This window comes from Pantherophis guttatus, chromosome 1, assembly GCF_059756535.1.
Source record: "Pantherophis guttatus breed Tessera chromosome 1, ASM5975653v1, whole genome shotgun sequence".
NCBI classification, from domain to species: Eukaryota; Metazoa; Chordata; class Lepidosauria; order Squamata; family Colubridae; genus Pantherophis; species Pantherophis guttatus.
The window spans coordinates 220,534,625-220,551,197 of NC_142063.1; the positions used below are offsets into that span (position 1 = coordinate 220,534,625).

The 16,573-nt window shown below is 33.7% G+C and overlaps 1 protein-coding gene across 2 annotated transcripts in view; it reads right to left on the bottom strand.

Moving 5' to 3' along the window:
• CSMD1 (CUB and Sushi multiple domains 1) overlaps positions 1-16,573 on the bottom strand; it is a 1,102,994-nt gene that overhangs the window by 21,447 nt on the left and 1,064,974 nt on the right. For both annotated transcript variants that reach the window (XM_034436753.3, XM_034436752.3), the window contains exons 60-64: positions 13,169-13,342; positions 11,455-11,628; positions 6,509-6,582; positions 4,927-5,038; positions 201-380 (exon numbers count right to left, since the gene is read on the bottom strand). In XM_034436753.3, the coding sequence (XP_034292644.2) occupies positions 201-380; positions 4,927-5,038; positions 6,509-6,582; positions 11,455-11,628; positions 13,169-13,342 (714 nt within the window). The remainder of the gene's footprint in view (positions 1-200; positions 381-4,926; positions 5,039-6,508; positions 6,583-11,454; positions 11,629-13,168; positions 13,343-16,573) is intronic.

Sequence of the window (16,573 nt, forward strand, 5' to 3'; positions counted from 1 at the left end):
TCTCATTATTTGATGTCTCTATGTCTCAGGAAGATAATATATAATATGATTATAATATGATGAGATAGATAGATAGATAGATAGATAGATAGATAGATAGATAGATAGATAGATAGATGATAGATTTTAAACATTTTAAATAAACTAGAAATGGACCTTATAAACTATTAAACTTTACCATTAATTTATCAGTGACTTACTTTTACAAACAGGTGATTTTCCTGTCCATTTCATGTCTGGTTTACATGTCCGGTGTTCTGATCCACCAGCAAGAAAAAATCCCGGCTGACACGTATATACCAGAGTGTAGCCTAGTGTAGGTAGATCTATTGCTTTTACATCTACATTCGCTGGCGTCTCTGGCTGTCTGCAACCATGAGCTGAAAAAGTTTTAAAAGCTATTGAAATACTCTAAAATAACAGCAGAAATTAGACCATTTGTAGGATAAGTGACAAACATTTTATTACTTTACACTTTTGCTTGGCAAAACATATTATTAGCATATCATTGTTACATATTTCTCTATGGTGTTAATAAAGAAACAATGTAAGAGAGAAATGTGAAAAAGCTGAAACTGAATGTGCTGTGACATACCGCATAGTCCTGCACATGATGCATGGACAATCATTAGGAGGTAACAAAGTAATAGAGAAGAAAAAAAAACAGGCTGTTTAACTGCAGTTCTAGCTCTTGGAGTGGCTGTCTGTACTTCCACAAACAGGCTTATTATTCTTTTGAAAACATTCTGAACCAACGTTTTTGTGGTGGTCCTTGACTGCTCCATCCTACTGTACATGCCTGAAGAAGCTGCCTAAATTCATTGAGCAAACACCTCCCCACTCATCCCCAGTCAATAGGAGAATCATGCAAATGAAAGGCTATTTAAACAATTATAGTTACAGGCAAGCAACCTGCTTTCCTTTATTGTGGTCTCTTGTATCACCTTCAAGAAAGACTAGCAAAGTATGCTGAGGCAATTAATGATGCAAGCATCAAAGCAACCTGGATAGTGAGGCAGGAAGAAGGAAGAAAGGTTGATGGCTGCGACCAGTTATGTCTTATAAAGCTACTGTCCAATTAGAAAGGCCCCACATGGAATGAAATGTATTAATCTTTCTTAAACAGATAATTCTCTCTGAAGAAACCGAAAATCCTTGCTGTGAAAAACTATAAAGTAGAAGCAGCAGCATTTGTGTAAAGTTCACCAAGTAGCTAAGAATTGGAGTAGACTTTAATGAAGTCTACTCATTAAAGAAGAAAATATATCGGCAAAATGGTATCATAGTATAGTGAAAAGTGGAATCATGAATAGGAAGCTAATATAGGGGTACAATATTTCCTTGTTCTTATGGAATATTATGCATAATGGATCAATTCTGAAAGCTACTCACTTGCACAGTGTGGTATAGGATTTTTTTTTTACAGAGAAGCCAGCTTCATCATCAAAAGGCATAAAATGGATGAGACAATAGAAATATTCCCCAAAAATTGTACTGGCATTATGGAAGCCTTCTAAAAATTACCTTTAAAATAGTTTGAATATACAGTATTGAGTTCAGTTGAACTAATCACTGCTAAGTAATTTTTTTAAGAGATGGAAGATTTCAAATGCTAAATTTAAAGAGCTGATAAAATCTCAAACCAGTCATTAATGATAGAAGAGAGAAATGAAATAGGAAAAAAAGCAAAAACTTTCACTAGCCTCAAATTCCATATTGATGTTTTCTCTACAGCTCTAAAAATAGGCTTTGCCTCTTGTGTTGTGTGAAATCCAGTCGATCTGCCATACTATGATCCACTGAGTCCAAATCTCAGCATAGCATTGAACTCCTTGGTGCATTGTGTGCAGCACAACTAGTTGTGATTGTCTCTCATTTCACTCATGTGACAACTTTACTTTGCAGAGCTTACTGCTTGACTTCTGGGAGCTATTTATGTTGGTTTTCACCCATAAAGCCCTACATGGCTTGGAGCCTGAATATATATGGTACCTTCTTTTTCTGATTTTTCTGCCCATCCAGTAAGATCTGGAAGGGCAGGTATATTTCTGTTCCCATCAACAAGGCAATGTCTGCTTCTGGATGGAAGAAGTGCATTACCTGCAGTCACCCCTACTCTTTGGAATAGCACTGTCCCTGAATTTCATTTGGTCCTAGCTCTTCAGGAAAGCTTTGAAGATTTTGCTGTTATAACAAACCCTGGAACAGGGTGCTTTATGAACCCATTGGTATATATATTGTTTCTCCAGTTTAGGTGTTTAACATTTACTTATTGTTTGCTTAAAGCAGGATTAGACTGCTTTAAATTGTTCTTAGTCTTTGTACAATGCTTTGGCAACTGATATTAGTTAAATACAATAATAGGTTAACTTCTGAGAAGCAAGATCTGCAATAAAAATAATGTGTACAATAGTCTTCCTGAGAAGATTTTGGATGCCCAAAACCTGACCAAAGGATGGGCGGGGGGGGGGGAATGCTTTCAATGCCTGTAATGTTGTTACTACTTAGGAACTGGTCAGCTGCTGGATATTGAATCTTGAAGCCCTTGTCTCTCTTCAAGGATGGCAGTTTGTGCATATCGGATTCAATCAACCAAAGTCCCATATGATGGGCCAGGTTTCCCAAGTTACAAGCTCATTGGCTTTGATGTGGAAGAGCCAGTCTTTACTCAAAGCCATGTTTTGAATTATATGGCTAACCACTGGGGTGTAATCTAAGTCAGACAGCAGCAACAGGTTATATTAGAAGAAATCATAGCAACAGGTTATATTAGGAGAAATGTTCAAGAGATGCCATGAAATTTATCCCCAGGAAAACATAACCTGATGTATACACTAAAGATGACTTTTTTTCTCATAAAGACAAGAAATGCCCAGTTCTTTCCCCACTGAATACTTGGGTACCCAGATCATCCTGCCTCTACTTTTTTTCTTTTCTGCAGGACCCTAGCTTGCCTCTTCTCCCTCCCTTCAGCTTCATCTGATTACCTTCCTGTCCAAGAAGCTCAGAGGAAAACTAATCCAATATATAGTTGCTGTATGCTATGAAGCATAGAGGCCAGTCAAGGAATAAAAGAAAGTCTCATCATTTTTTTCTATAAAACTTAAGAGATAACTCTCCCAATGTAGAAAACCTACATCTCATTGAATGCCTGCTATTATTTGGTATCAACTATCAAGGATGTTGATACCATCAACATAGCGTAGGATAATTTAATGATCCTCCATTTGATTATTTCCTCATCAGGAAAATAGTCACAGTATATGGCTGTTCTAGACCCATGGAGTGTATTCTTTAGCAATGGTTAGACGAGACCTCAGTGCTTCAAAGCTGAGATTGTTATCTCAAGTATTTCTCCACTGTTACAATTGCACTGGTGTTATGCGACATTTCTCTGACCAATGTAACTGAAACAGAAGGTTTTCTGCAATTTAATACTGATATCTTCAATAATTAGACTGCCTTTTCACCTTGTTACTTGGCTAGCTGAACCAATATGAATGATTGCCTTATATCTGGTTTACGAAGCAACAATGACTTAAGCCAACTGGGATGGCCTTCAATCAAACAGAGAGACAAAGATTGCCTATCTGAGGATGGCAGCTTATTGACATGATTAACCCATTTTCTAAAGCTGGCCTTCAAGGCCATAGAAATAAGCAATAGGATTGGCAGAAAACAATCCACTGAAACATTAAAAAAAAAAAATCAATGAGAATCATGAAAACGATCAACAATACAATGGGAAACATAATTGAAATAAGTCAACTATTAGTCTACTCTCATAAGATAAAACATTCCCAGCCACAGTTAAAAAGAATTCAGGTAAATAAATCGTAAATCCTTCTAGCATGCACAGTGGGTGGGAGCATTCATGGACTAAGAAAACAATTCAGTTCAAGAATATTCATGTGTGTGAATCACAGAGATTACAAAGAAGAAACTAAAGTATTTTGCAAATTAGGCAGTGATCCATAATGTTATTTGGGGATCTGTTTTCTCTCTGCCCATTTCAAAAATGATTTCTCTGCTAAATATATTTATTATGAACTACTAAAAATAAGTTTCTACTATGTTACATTGGCTATGACTACACTGTAACAATGTTTTTCCCTTTGTAAACATTTCATTTGAAATAAGATAAGCAACTAAGTTTAATTTTGTTTTCCATCAAAATACTTTCTAAATATACATTTTGATGGCTTCTAACTGACAGGAAATCCGAAAACACTGGATGACATCCATTTCTCAGGATAAAAGATGACAAATTGGCACTCAATCTTTGGATATAAAGCAAAATTGGGGAAGTAAAGCAAATATTTTACTGACAAAAAAAAAACAACACCTTTGTTGCAACTGCATAGCTATATATTCACAACTTTATCTCCCCCCTCATTATTTTATCAACATGCCCAGGTATGTTAATATAGGGGGAGAAAAAGGAAAAAAAAATGGAAGCAAACAAAAGCTGGGAAACCACAATGGAAAAATGTACTGATAATAATAGGCAGATATTGATTGAGAGATTATCATGGAAATTTTGTGGTAACTAAGAGTCAGTAAATTGACAATAGATAATCAATTGGGAGACTTTTTAAGATTTTATCTTCAAAGGAAAGATACCTAGAATTCAGAATTTCCAAATCTAGGGAGTCATACAGATGATTAAACTTGGGAAAGCTGAAATCTAAGAAATTTAGAGCAGTCACTGATTTCATTAGAATTATCGACCATGTGGTTTACATTGTATGTAAATATCCTGCCCCCTCGCCCCCCCCCCAAAAAAACCACCAGGATTGTTTCAGATCCATTGGAACATATTAGGCAAATCAGTTTGCAGGTAATGTCAAATATTTAAAAAATGAATAATATCTTGCTTTTTTTTAAAAAAAAAAAACATGTTAGTGACTGCTTTGTTTTACTTACGAATACATTCAGGTTGTATGCCACTCCAAGTTAAATTTGAAAGACAAGTTCTTGTAGTAGAGCCCTGAATATGATAACCCTTTCTACATCTGAAGAAGACCCTGCTCCCTACCTGAAAAATAAAAAGGAGAAATTATGGAAAATTGTAAAAAAACAAATTATTTTTCTTTTTAAAAAACAAAATTTTTAAATTTTAATTAAACTACTTATACTGTCAATTTCTGTATAATGAATGGGTGCCTTGCTCATCCCTGCATGTTTAGAGTAAGAGGTCTGCAGTAAGGAATAGACAAATGATGTTTGAATCTAAAGTCTGTCACAACATAATTATAACAAATAATCAACTCCCTTGTATTCAACATATAGTTTTTCCTCCTTCTTCCCACCTTTTTTGGGATGGGGGTTGTATTTGGAGAATAAAGATCAGTGGTTTCATCTCAAGAAGTCATATCGGATTATAATTATAATGGAAAATTGGAAATATTTTCTTCAAAATCAATTGGCTTAACAAAAAAAAAAAAAAGGATGGCAAAACTCCTTCCATCATGCAGGCAAAGCTCATAGTGTTGTCCTACCATTTTAAATAATAATATATGACAGGAATCAACAGCCTAGAAGAAGCACATTGTCTTCTTAATTACTCTAAGATCTTTGCAAAGTTATTGTAATAGATTTTAATGAATTCATGCATCTGCAGAAGGATAATTCTGTTGTTTATTTAATCAATGCCAATTCCTTGGTCTATAACTCTGATATTACTTGGGGGAAAATGTGCTTTTACATTTTGATTGGGAATGTTGCAATATAGCTTTACATTTAAATTTCCCGCTGAATTAATGGAGAAGACATCATGAAAATGATGGAACAGGCATTTCAAAATGTACTGATGGACAAATGTGATATTTACCTTCAGTCACAATCTATGTTATTACAAGTATAAAAGTATGCAGCCGTATCTCTATTTCCTCTATTATTTATAATATTTGTTCAACATGATTTTGTATGCTCTTTTTCCTAATGTATTGATTGGATCTGCAGTTTTCTCTTATGCACAAATTTAGCAAGATTTTTATATTTCAAGATAAATTACATTTGGATGAGTGCATTGGAAAACTCTGAGAAAGATGTTAACTAAAGAATTACTGAGATACAGTTCACACACATTAGATGGCAAACCACAAATTAGGTCTGTTCATTTTGATATTTCAGTTAAGCGAAGTTCTCCTTATTCCCAATAAAAATGATAAAGAATTTTAAATGCTGATGAAGAAAAGACTAAGACGGCACAAGATGTAGTTTTCTAGGGAAATCAAAATTGGTCACCCTAAACTATATAATGACAGCCAATTTGGTGTTAATGGTGAAAACAACAGTTTAAAAATAGGAAGACTATGAGTTGTAGCCCCATTTTAGGCATAAAGATAGTGAATGACCTTGGATTGGCCACTGTATCTCAGTCTAGAAAGAAAGTAATGGCAAACCACTTCTGTAAATTTTGCTGATGTCAGGAATCAAAGGTATGTAAAAACATATAAACACAAATACTCAAAATATAATAGCAAAAATAAACCCTGAACAATACCTCATAACCTGTGGAGCTATTCTGGATTCCATAATGTGGTGTTCCAGGGTCTGGGCAACTGTTATGAGCAGGATCTGTAGTTGAAAACATATGAGGTATGAAATGGATTAGTAGATTCTAAAGAATAAGGTCATTTTAAAAATTATTTTCAAATTTTGAAAGAATATGTGTACTTTCAAGCCATGACTGTAATAAAAAGTGTATTTAATAAAGTGATAACAGATAGTGGGTTGAATGGAAAATTAAAGTTATATCTCTTAATTAATTCTAGACACACTTTTTATTGAATCAAGGACATCAAGCATTATGTAAGCATATAATGTAGAAGGAAAGTATTGGGATCAGATCACAGAAATTAATTGCTTTCTTTGTAGATCTCTAAACCCTACCAAATTGTTTTGAAGCAAATCTCAAATCCCCCTGTTATGCACAATCTCTAGGTCAGGTCCAGCATGGACAAAGGAACAGACTCACTTATAAAATCACTTATGTTAGCCTGATCAACACTCCAGATCAGATTTAGGAAATACAGGGAAGATTGTAGCAACATATGGGAAATAGGCTTCCTTCAATAGTACTCAATACTATGCTGCATTTATTGTATTGATCCATTTGAACATTTGACCACTCTTTTAATTCTAGTGGCATAAAATCTGTACATATGTTTACACGTGTCTTTAAACAAAACTTTTGTATGTGTAGGCATAGGATATTGTTATCAAAGCTACTTACTCTTTAATTATTTCTTAAAACTTGATTATGAATGAAACATTGAGATTATTGAGGAAACAGGTTATTTTTTGCTATGTGAACATGTAGACTTCATACCACCATAACTAGAATAAGTATTAAAGTTTAGATCAAGTTCTGTTTCTCAGGGCACCATGACCAATAAATATTTTCATTTTATTTATTAAACTTATGTGCTGCCTATCTCACCTAGAGGATGGCAGAGAAAACTGGGGGATCCAGCAGTGAGTTCCCCACTGGAGGAAAGAGAGGCAGTGACTGCCAGTTTCTCCTGTTATGCTTTGCTCCACTTCATTAGGGCATTCATGAGGGTATCTATTCAGGAGGCATGCAGGTTTACGGAAGAAAGAATTAGGAAAGAATCACTGTCAGTCTCACATTGTTAGTAGAACCCTATTGAGGTCAAATTCCTGAACAACTTCAACAACAATATTAATGATGCTATTATTAAAAAAATAAAAGCAACAAAATGGCAGTGCCTTTCAGCTGTAACAAAATGTACGTGTATTTAATAAAAGTAGCCTTTTTTTAAAAAAGGAAAAAAATGTTCTGAACCTGTGGTGATTTCATCAGTACATATTCTAGTCAATGTTAAGGAAGAGTTTTGTAATATGATGATTATTCCAATAAAAGAGAATATTTGTAGCTAAGGGTTGAACTGTGGGGCTTTTGGTGTTCTCCGAGCTTGGTTGTTTTCTTACAGATGTTTCATTAGCCAGCTAGATAACAAAATCAGTTCTAAGAGAGGGATTTCTGCTCTGTTTATACACAAGTGGCTTGTCCTATCAGTGTTAATGGGAGTGTTTTTAGTGATTCCTTAATTCGGCTGTTGTTGACTGAATTGGTAATTGGTATATGATGATGATGATTATGGGATCTAGCAACAGGAATGCCAATCATTCTTATAAATAATTATAAAGGACTGCCCAGGGGACAAGGTATTCTGAATCCTTTAAGAGAAAGAAGGAAATAGAATTTGGGGTACGAAGGAACACTAAATATTCTTATGTATAAAAGTTCTTCATACACTTATTTATAGTAATGGTGATATTTCAGTAGTTCCTAGTAATTTACAGGGCACTGTATTTGCAATCTCATGAAGTAGAATTAAGATACAGTACACTACTGCATTTTTGTTTGATTTTCAGTTCAATCAGTCACTGGGATATATAATGGACTTATTTACAAAGCAAATCTTAAAGGCTTCAGCAGTCAGGAGGCTGAGAGCCTAACACAAGGATTTTTTTAAAAAAAGTACTTGAACAATCAAGGGACTTTTAGCTTTATCAGCAGTTTGACTAGGCATCTGCTAATGGGAAAATAAAACAATTTTCCTCCAGCAGAAAATAATAATATATTTTTTTAAGTACCTGTAGGCCTGCCTTGAAGCTTGAAAAGGAGAGAGGGCCATTTTTGAGGAAATGATGTTTACAAAGGATTATTATTATTATAAAACATTTTGTCTTAGAATATTTAATTAAAGTTAAGATTTACTTCAACATCACCTCCCTGTGAGAATGAATGTCCAAATATTTGTATGGTTGGTACTACCCTTAAACAGCTTGCCTATAAATCAAAGAAATGCTATAGCACGATTACAGCCCTTTTGTCGTGAGTCCAATCAACCACAACCAGTTTATTATGGTAAAGAGAAATGTGTGCCATACAACTCTCCTGAGACTATATAATATCTCATATTGCAGGTGGAAATTTTAATGTTTGAATCTCTCCTGTGAGGGAACATGCAAAATCTTCCCCTCCTGCCACCATAAGATTTTAAAACATTAAAATTAATTGATGTGATGATCTTAAGAATATTTTTCTAACAGTATAGTAATTTAACTAAATACCATGGAATTTTCCCACAGAAAACCAGGAGGGTTTGAAGCAATTTGATAAATCCGAACAAGGCTAGTTAGTCTTGGACATTTTCTGACCTCAAACACAAGGTTACATATGCTGTTTTCTTATGTTTCTAGGTCACTCATTGACTATGGAAGTCCAAAAATTCTCTACTCAGTTTGCCTCCTCCTTTATAAGCATTTCTTCCTACACTTTTATTTTTGTCTTCTTTGCTTTGCCCAAGAGTAGGGGGAAGTATGTCCCTTCTATGTAGCTTTGCTCCTCAACAATCTATATTCTTCCACAACTTCCACAAGAGTTTCTACAATTAGAGCTTTTTAAAAAAGTGGGATGACTCCATAATTCCTATATGTACAGAGATTGCTGAAAAAAATAATTAGGTAAATTTGATAAACATCTCTACACAGCAATCAATGGAAATATAAGGTTTGAGATTGGGGACATTTTGATCAGCTATCTGCAACATTTCCTCTCTCTCTCTTGGATAGGGTAGTCTATTCTTTGCCATATAAATACCATATAGTAATTGTTGGCCAGTTTCAACAACTGAAACCACTTTACTGAATATCACTGTGTCTTTTAATACTTAATACATAAAGACTTTGAACAATAACTAAAACTACACAGCAATCATATTTTGTTCTCTCTTTTTTTTTTAGCACTTTAGCATTTCAGTGCTGCATTAGTGAAGTGAGCTGCTCTTGAATAGATTAATATGGTTACTAAATACTGCTGCTTTACAGAGATAAATGTGAGAAGCAAAAATCAGATTCTTTTCAACCTAATGAAGCTATTTCAGATGGAGAAGAATATGGCTTCAAAAAAATTGTGCTCTTTTGATTCCTTTAAGCCAAGAATTGATTCAACAGTGCCAAAATACAAATCAACACCTAGCTATTGAGATGAGGTCATCTAAATACTATATACAGGACTGAGCGATTTCTGTATTATTTGTGATATGTAGGAGACAGTCACACTGCTTTGTCTTATACTGATAGCTGGCTGAATTTTGTCATTACTAGGCAGGTACGCAAGAGGGGCGATAGCATGGTTAAGAAACCCAATTTGGGGAAATGATTAAGTTGAAGCAAAAGGAGGTAAGCCTGGAAAAAAAAGTCTGATATTCTGGGAAGAGAGCTTGGCTAAAAATAAAAAGAAAGAAAGGAAATGAGAATGAAACAACTCTGAATGCTATGGAATTATAATGTGCTAAAATAAGTGACGAATAATAAATAGACAATAGCACATAAGTTCCATTTTGGGTCTTAATGCATTACCGTAATGTGAACATAACCCCCTGTTCAGATATACATTTGATTGTATAATTGCTGAAAATATGGGAAGGAATGGAAATGATCTGGATCCAAAAAGACCCCCTGTTCATTTGGCCTCATCTTCATTATTTTCCAAACGTGTACTTTTGAGTAGTACATTCTTAAAGGTGATTAGATGAAAAAATCTATTTGTGAACAAACAAATTTGAGCAGATTGTTCACATATTGTTCATCAACAGGGAAATTTGAAAAATGAGTGGCCAGGACAAAAGTAGCACAGGACATCAGAGTCATTTCTAGGATGTGTTGCCCCATCCTGTAAAACACCTTCAGTTGCCACTCATTTGGGGTGGGTAGGCACCTGAAGAGAGACTGATGTAAGAATCCTTCTCAAGTCAGATTTGAGCACTACCACAGCCTTCTAATGATTCTGTGCCTGGTGCTCTACTGGATGGAACAATTTCTTAAGGTTGTTTTAGAGAAACTCCTACCATTTGTCACATATGTAACTGATGTATTTACATCTAACAGTGTTTCATCATTTAATGAAAATAAATATGTCACAAAGGTAACATTCTCTGAAGCAAATCTTGACATTTTAGTTATATCTGCTTAGCAACAGAGTTATAACAATGAACGATGTGCAAATGTTTAAATGGAAGTGCAGGAAAACCTCTGAAACTCGGGGTTTTAATATCAATAGACAGTACAAGGGATATACTTTTTATACCCTCTTAATAGGATGAAAGTTACATCTGATCAAGATTAGTCTATATTTACTAGAAATTTCATATTCATATTGGAAAGAAGATACTAGTAGAGTAGCATTACATGTTGTTCCTTTAGCAGCAGGCAAAGATGCATTGACTATGCACAAAAAAGAACCATTAATAAAACTGGGTGATAGAAGATCACCATGCAAATACGATCAACCATTGTTCCACATTTGTTGCCTTTTTAAATATTTTTCCAAATCCCTTTCAAATAACTTAATCAAGTTGTTTCTTTTCTTTTTTTTTTTTTTACTGCTCAACGGTAACAAATAAATGAATAAATTACCAATGCATGTGGGCTGAATTCCACTCCATGTACCATCAGCTTGGCAAAGTCTCCTTGAAGATCCTATCAATAACAAAGATGGCCTGCACTGGAAAGTGACTTCAGATCTGTACGTGAAACTTTTACCATTGAGTCTTCCATTAGCTGGAACACCAGGCTCTCCACAAAAGACAGCTGTTACACAGAAAGAATATTAACACAGATATCAAAGAAGAAGAAATAGACAAGAGAATCATTTGTTGATTCATGATAAAAAGAACTACACTATTTAACTTGTATCAAACAGATCATTCTTGAGTTAGATGAATGCTAAATTGTTCTCAAGACTAAAAAAATGAAGAGAATCCACGAGAAATGGGAATCACAAGGCTTAATGCAACTATATCTGTGGAGGAAGTGGACATATGGTGAGTACATTATGGACAGCATGGGAGTTGGAACATGAAAAAACTATAAAAAATCAATCAATCAAAGGATGTTTTCCATTGAGATTTTTCCCTTATGGATTTAGATAGCAAAACAACTTCCTGACAAGCTCTGAAAAATTATGTTGCCCAAATCATCAGAAAGATCTGATTTTCTAGATTTGCTCAGAACATCCTAGATAGTTAAATAATGATGGTGGTTTCATAACAAATTATAAGTTACCTTTAAAAATGTTTTCCATCAATATGTTTGGGTAACAGAAAGCAGTCTTGTTTTCATAAATGTTTGCAGAAACTTTGCAGAAATAGATCAATATATATTCAGAAGGCTTTTGTATGTGTGTATGAATAATACAATACAGATAATGCATATCTATATGCTTTATTTCACCAAGATCTCTTGCATATATTTCAATTAAAAATAAATAATGATTTTGATACATAGAAGATGTTTCGAGCCCTTAAAATGAATTATTTTGGACAATTTAAGGATTTTCCACCTTTAAACATCAATCAATAAGAGATTACTGTGTCTCCTTAACATTATGAGGATTCTGTACAGTTTGTAAAGATTAGCAATCTAAGTATTGATTTAGCTAATTATCCAGACCTGTAGCAATATAGGCAGTTTCTCTCCTGCAGCCAAAGGTTTATGATGCTTCTATTCATTCCCCTTGCCCAATTGCTAGTATGTTAGTTATAACCGCTTTCCCAATGGAAAAACAAATATAGTGAGGAAAGAATGGGGCAAGCAGGCCATTGCTAGTTGCTGGCTTTGTACCATCTCCTTAGCCAAGTGGAAGAATGGCTGGTTGATATCATGTAAGCTAGCAATATTAGGACAAAAGCAGAATCTATACCAAAAGAAAAAAGGGGTAGGATGTATAGGGTAGGGTGGCTGCATAGAAATAGCCAGAGGTGATAGGCAGGAAAAGATAATTTTATCCAGGAATGTGTTTTAATTGCAACCAAAATATATTTAGCTCTTGGGAGGATCTAAATTCAAAAACACACCTTTTTGTAACATAGCCAAAAGTGAACTCCACATTCAGTATTTTGAATATTGCATGGAATTTCAAAGTGAAAGAGTTAATTATAATTTCAGTTCCCAGCTGTAATTCATTTGCATTAATGAGAAATTGCTGTCCTGCCTGCTTTTACCTTGTACATAATATTCAGTTCCTGCTGACTCCCAATAACTCCTGCTATCTCCTCAGCCATAAGTGTGCACCATTACAATAAGAAACAGTAGGTATATTTTAAAAAATGTATAATCTTAATGAACTTACGTAGGCACTGTGGAATTTCTCCTCTCCATACTCCTCTACCTTCACATGAAAGGATAGCAGAATTGGAAAGGTGATACCCATCAGCACAGCTGTAACTTATACTTGATCCCCAGTGGAAATCAGACCCTTCCACCTTTCCATACAGGACATGGGGAGGTGGCCCACAGGTAATAACTATCAGATTTAAAAGAGAAAACATAATAAAGTATTTAAAGATGATTCAGAATGGGAGTACAAGTACATTTGATAATCTGTTATAGTTGTATGCTCTTTCTATTCTGTGTTTCTGTACATTTCCTTGAAAGGATTGCTCCTCATTTGCATCATGCATGACAGCAACTCTATCTTTGTTATGGACATACAATGGAGGAAGCAGTTGCTTTGGATGGATCTAGTAAAACAGCTCTGCTCCTTTGCCCAGAGCAAGGAGACACTCTATTTATTTCCTAAATTGGTATCCAGTCTTTCTATTCATATGACAAACTGTGATATAAAAATTACATGTTATAAAAGATAAAAATAAAGAATGTTATGAAATTGGGGGTAAAATATAATTTTTCTGGATGCTTTTTCTCCAAATGAAGAGTGTAGAATTTTATTCCTCTTCCTTGATTCCTATATGATAATATTGGCTCAAAGAGCTCTACTTGTATTTTTTAAAATCAAATATATACATTGTACACTGTTGGAATGCCCAGGAGATAAATGGTGAAGCATGATAAAACAGAGCTTCAGTATCTCCTTGTTATCTACTGAAATAGTAAAAGTGTAAAGAAATGTGAATTTTGGGATTGGAAGGAATAATACAAAGTATCATAAAAATATTTTTCTCATGAAACTTTAAGAGTTATTTTGTAGTTGGAGTAAATGGTGAAGGATAGTTAAAATAAAGAATTATTTTGGAAGTAATTTAACATAAAAAAATAAGAAAAAACTTATTATAAGAAATATTAGATATCACATAGACATTTTTGCATTCCAAACTTGTTAATAATATAAAGAGATATAAATCTTCCATCTATGCTTAGGCAGTAAGAAATTATGATAAATCTTCTAAGCAATTTTCACTCTTTGTTCTTTGTAAGAACTTGCAATTTGGGTATTTCTATATCTATTTCATTCTGTATTTTTTCTTCAATTTTCCTGCTTCAACCATTTCAACCATTGTCAACTGAAGCTTCATTTCATGGGCTTAGTTCACTATAAAATTGAATAAGCCTCAATATCAAAATGCAATCGATGACCCAACTAGATCCAAATATGATTAGTTAATCGTAATCCCAGGAATAAACTACAATACAATACTATATATTAACCTTAGTAATTACCAGAATCTTAATGGAAATACGTACATAAAAACTTTCCAACAGGGTTTAGGTTGATACTTTACTAGGTGCTCATTGCAGATAGTGGTAGTTGATAAGATACAAGATATTTTCAAAAATGTTTTGAAAATATATCACTTGTATCATTCTTTCCCCATTCCCAAAATTTGCATTTGAATAAATAAACTCAATTTAGCTAATGAAATCATACATGGCCTTTTTTCTCATATATATTTCCCCAGTATCTTACTTATAAAGAAAATATTTATTTGTGATTAACTTTGGAACACCTCTTAATACCTAGAATAATCTTGGAATTATATTCATTTTTAATAAGATTAATATAATTAACCTATAAACTTCATGGAATTTTGTTCCATCTACTTAATATCTAAGCAATGTTCTATAAAATGTAACATTTAATTTCTGATCAAAATAATTTATTTTGAGCTTACTGGACAAAGAAAGTATTTGAAAAGATGGACATCAAATTTTCTCTACTGGTCATGTACAAAATCTGAGATGCTGCAAACATATGCTTTGGTCCTATGAAATAATGATATCCTTTTGGAATAATCTTTTAATATAAATAAATATATTCATGGGGAAGATTGGTAGTGTTACCAATGCAGATATTCTGTTCAATTATATCCCCAAAGTTGGAATTTGATAATTTATGAAAAATTATGGTTGTGTTCAGCTTGTACTGAGGTGTTGCTAATTGTTTTTGAGAAACTGGAAAAGTACTAATATTCCTCTTATTAAGTATTAGCTTTAAAAGATGTGTGACTTTATCTACTAATTAAAAATAAGTCAAATTTTTTGTATAGATTTTATGATATTTCATAATTATACACAATCATTAATTATTTTTCCCTTAAGGTAGATTTAGAAAGTTTGACATTTTATTAATATGTGACATATTGACATGTTTCTCCCTTTTCTGTTTACTGTTTTGTTTTTGTACTTTTTCTGGAATCTATTTCCTGGATTTTTGTATTTTGTAATTTTTCTATTTCTTTTTATAAAACATTAAGGAATAAAAAGCAATATATTTTTCAATATATATGTATATAAAGCAGGAATTGATAACTGGGAAGTTTAGAATAATACTAAATGGGTAAGATGATGCTATAACCTGCAGTCTTTTCTCCAATGTCAGGGCTTTAGGGCTGGGTAACCTATTATGCCTCATCTGCTTTCTAAACCTTGGGCACTGTGGACAATTGTCCACAATAGGCCTTTCACTCAGGCATACTGGATTAAGAAAGAAGATAACTGTAGGTGGGAATTTACAAATGTAGCATTATCATTTATGGAATGAGATCTACATACCCTAAGACTCAAGATAGTTTATACTTTCTCTAACTTGTCCTCACTGAAAACCAATATTAAGAACAAAGACTGATGATTCAAGAGACATTTTCTTTAGCTTTGCAGATAAAATGTGAAGAGTCTGCCAAAGCAGTAGAAGAGAAAAGAAACTGAAAGATGAAACTAACTCATGTCTATTTAAGTAATGGCTTCTACACTAGAAGATTCTGGTTACAGCTTAGTGACTATCTCACATATCCTGAAAAAGTTGATCAATCATCATTTAATAATATAATTTTAGTAGTAAGAAAGGTTATGGTGTGTAGAGCACACTGAAGTACTATGAAATATTACATTCTTTAGACCCACAGTTCACTGAATAAAGAGAATGCCTTCTTGCCATAATATGTTGGCTAATCCTGGGATCCAAGATATAGTGACCTCTCAAAATAAACTGCTGGTGTCATTCGTAGGAGAGAGACCTTAATTTAATCCTTTAGTCTTAATGTTGGAGAGTTAATTTTATTCTCACTGTTCTGAATTTAGCTGATTGTGCAGTTTTAACTTAAAACTATGTACCTCTTCACATTTGTTATTGACTGATTGTGATATTATAAATACTAGAAACATCTGCATCACTTGCTTCTAAAATCTCCTTAAATTTTGTTTCACAAGAACTTGGAGGAATGAGTTGACTCCTCATGATGTAGTGGCAAGATAGTTATATTTCCTTTTCTAAATTCACCTGGCCTTTAAATGCTTTGTA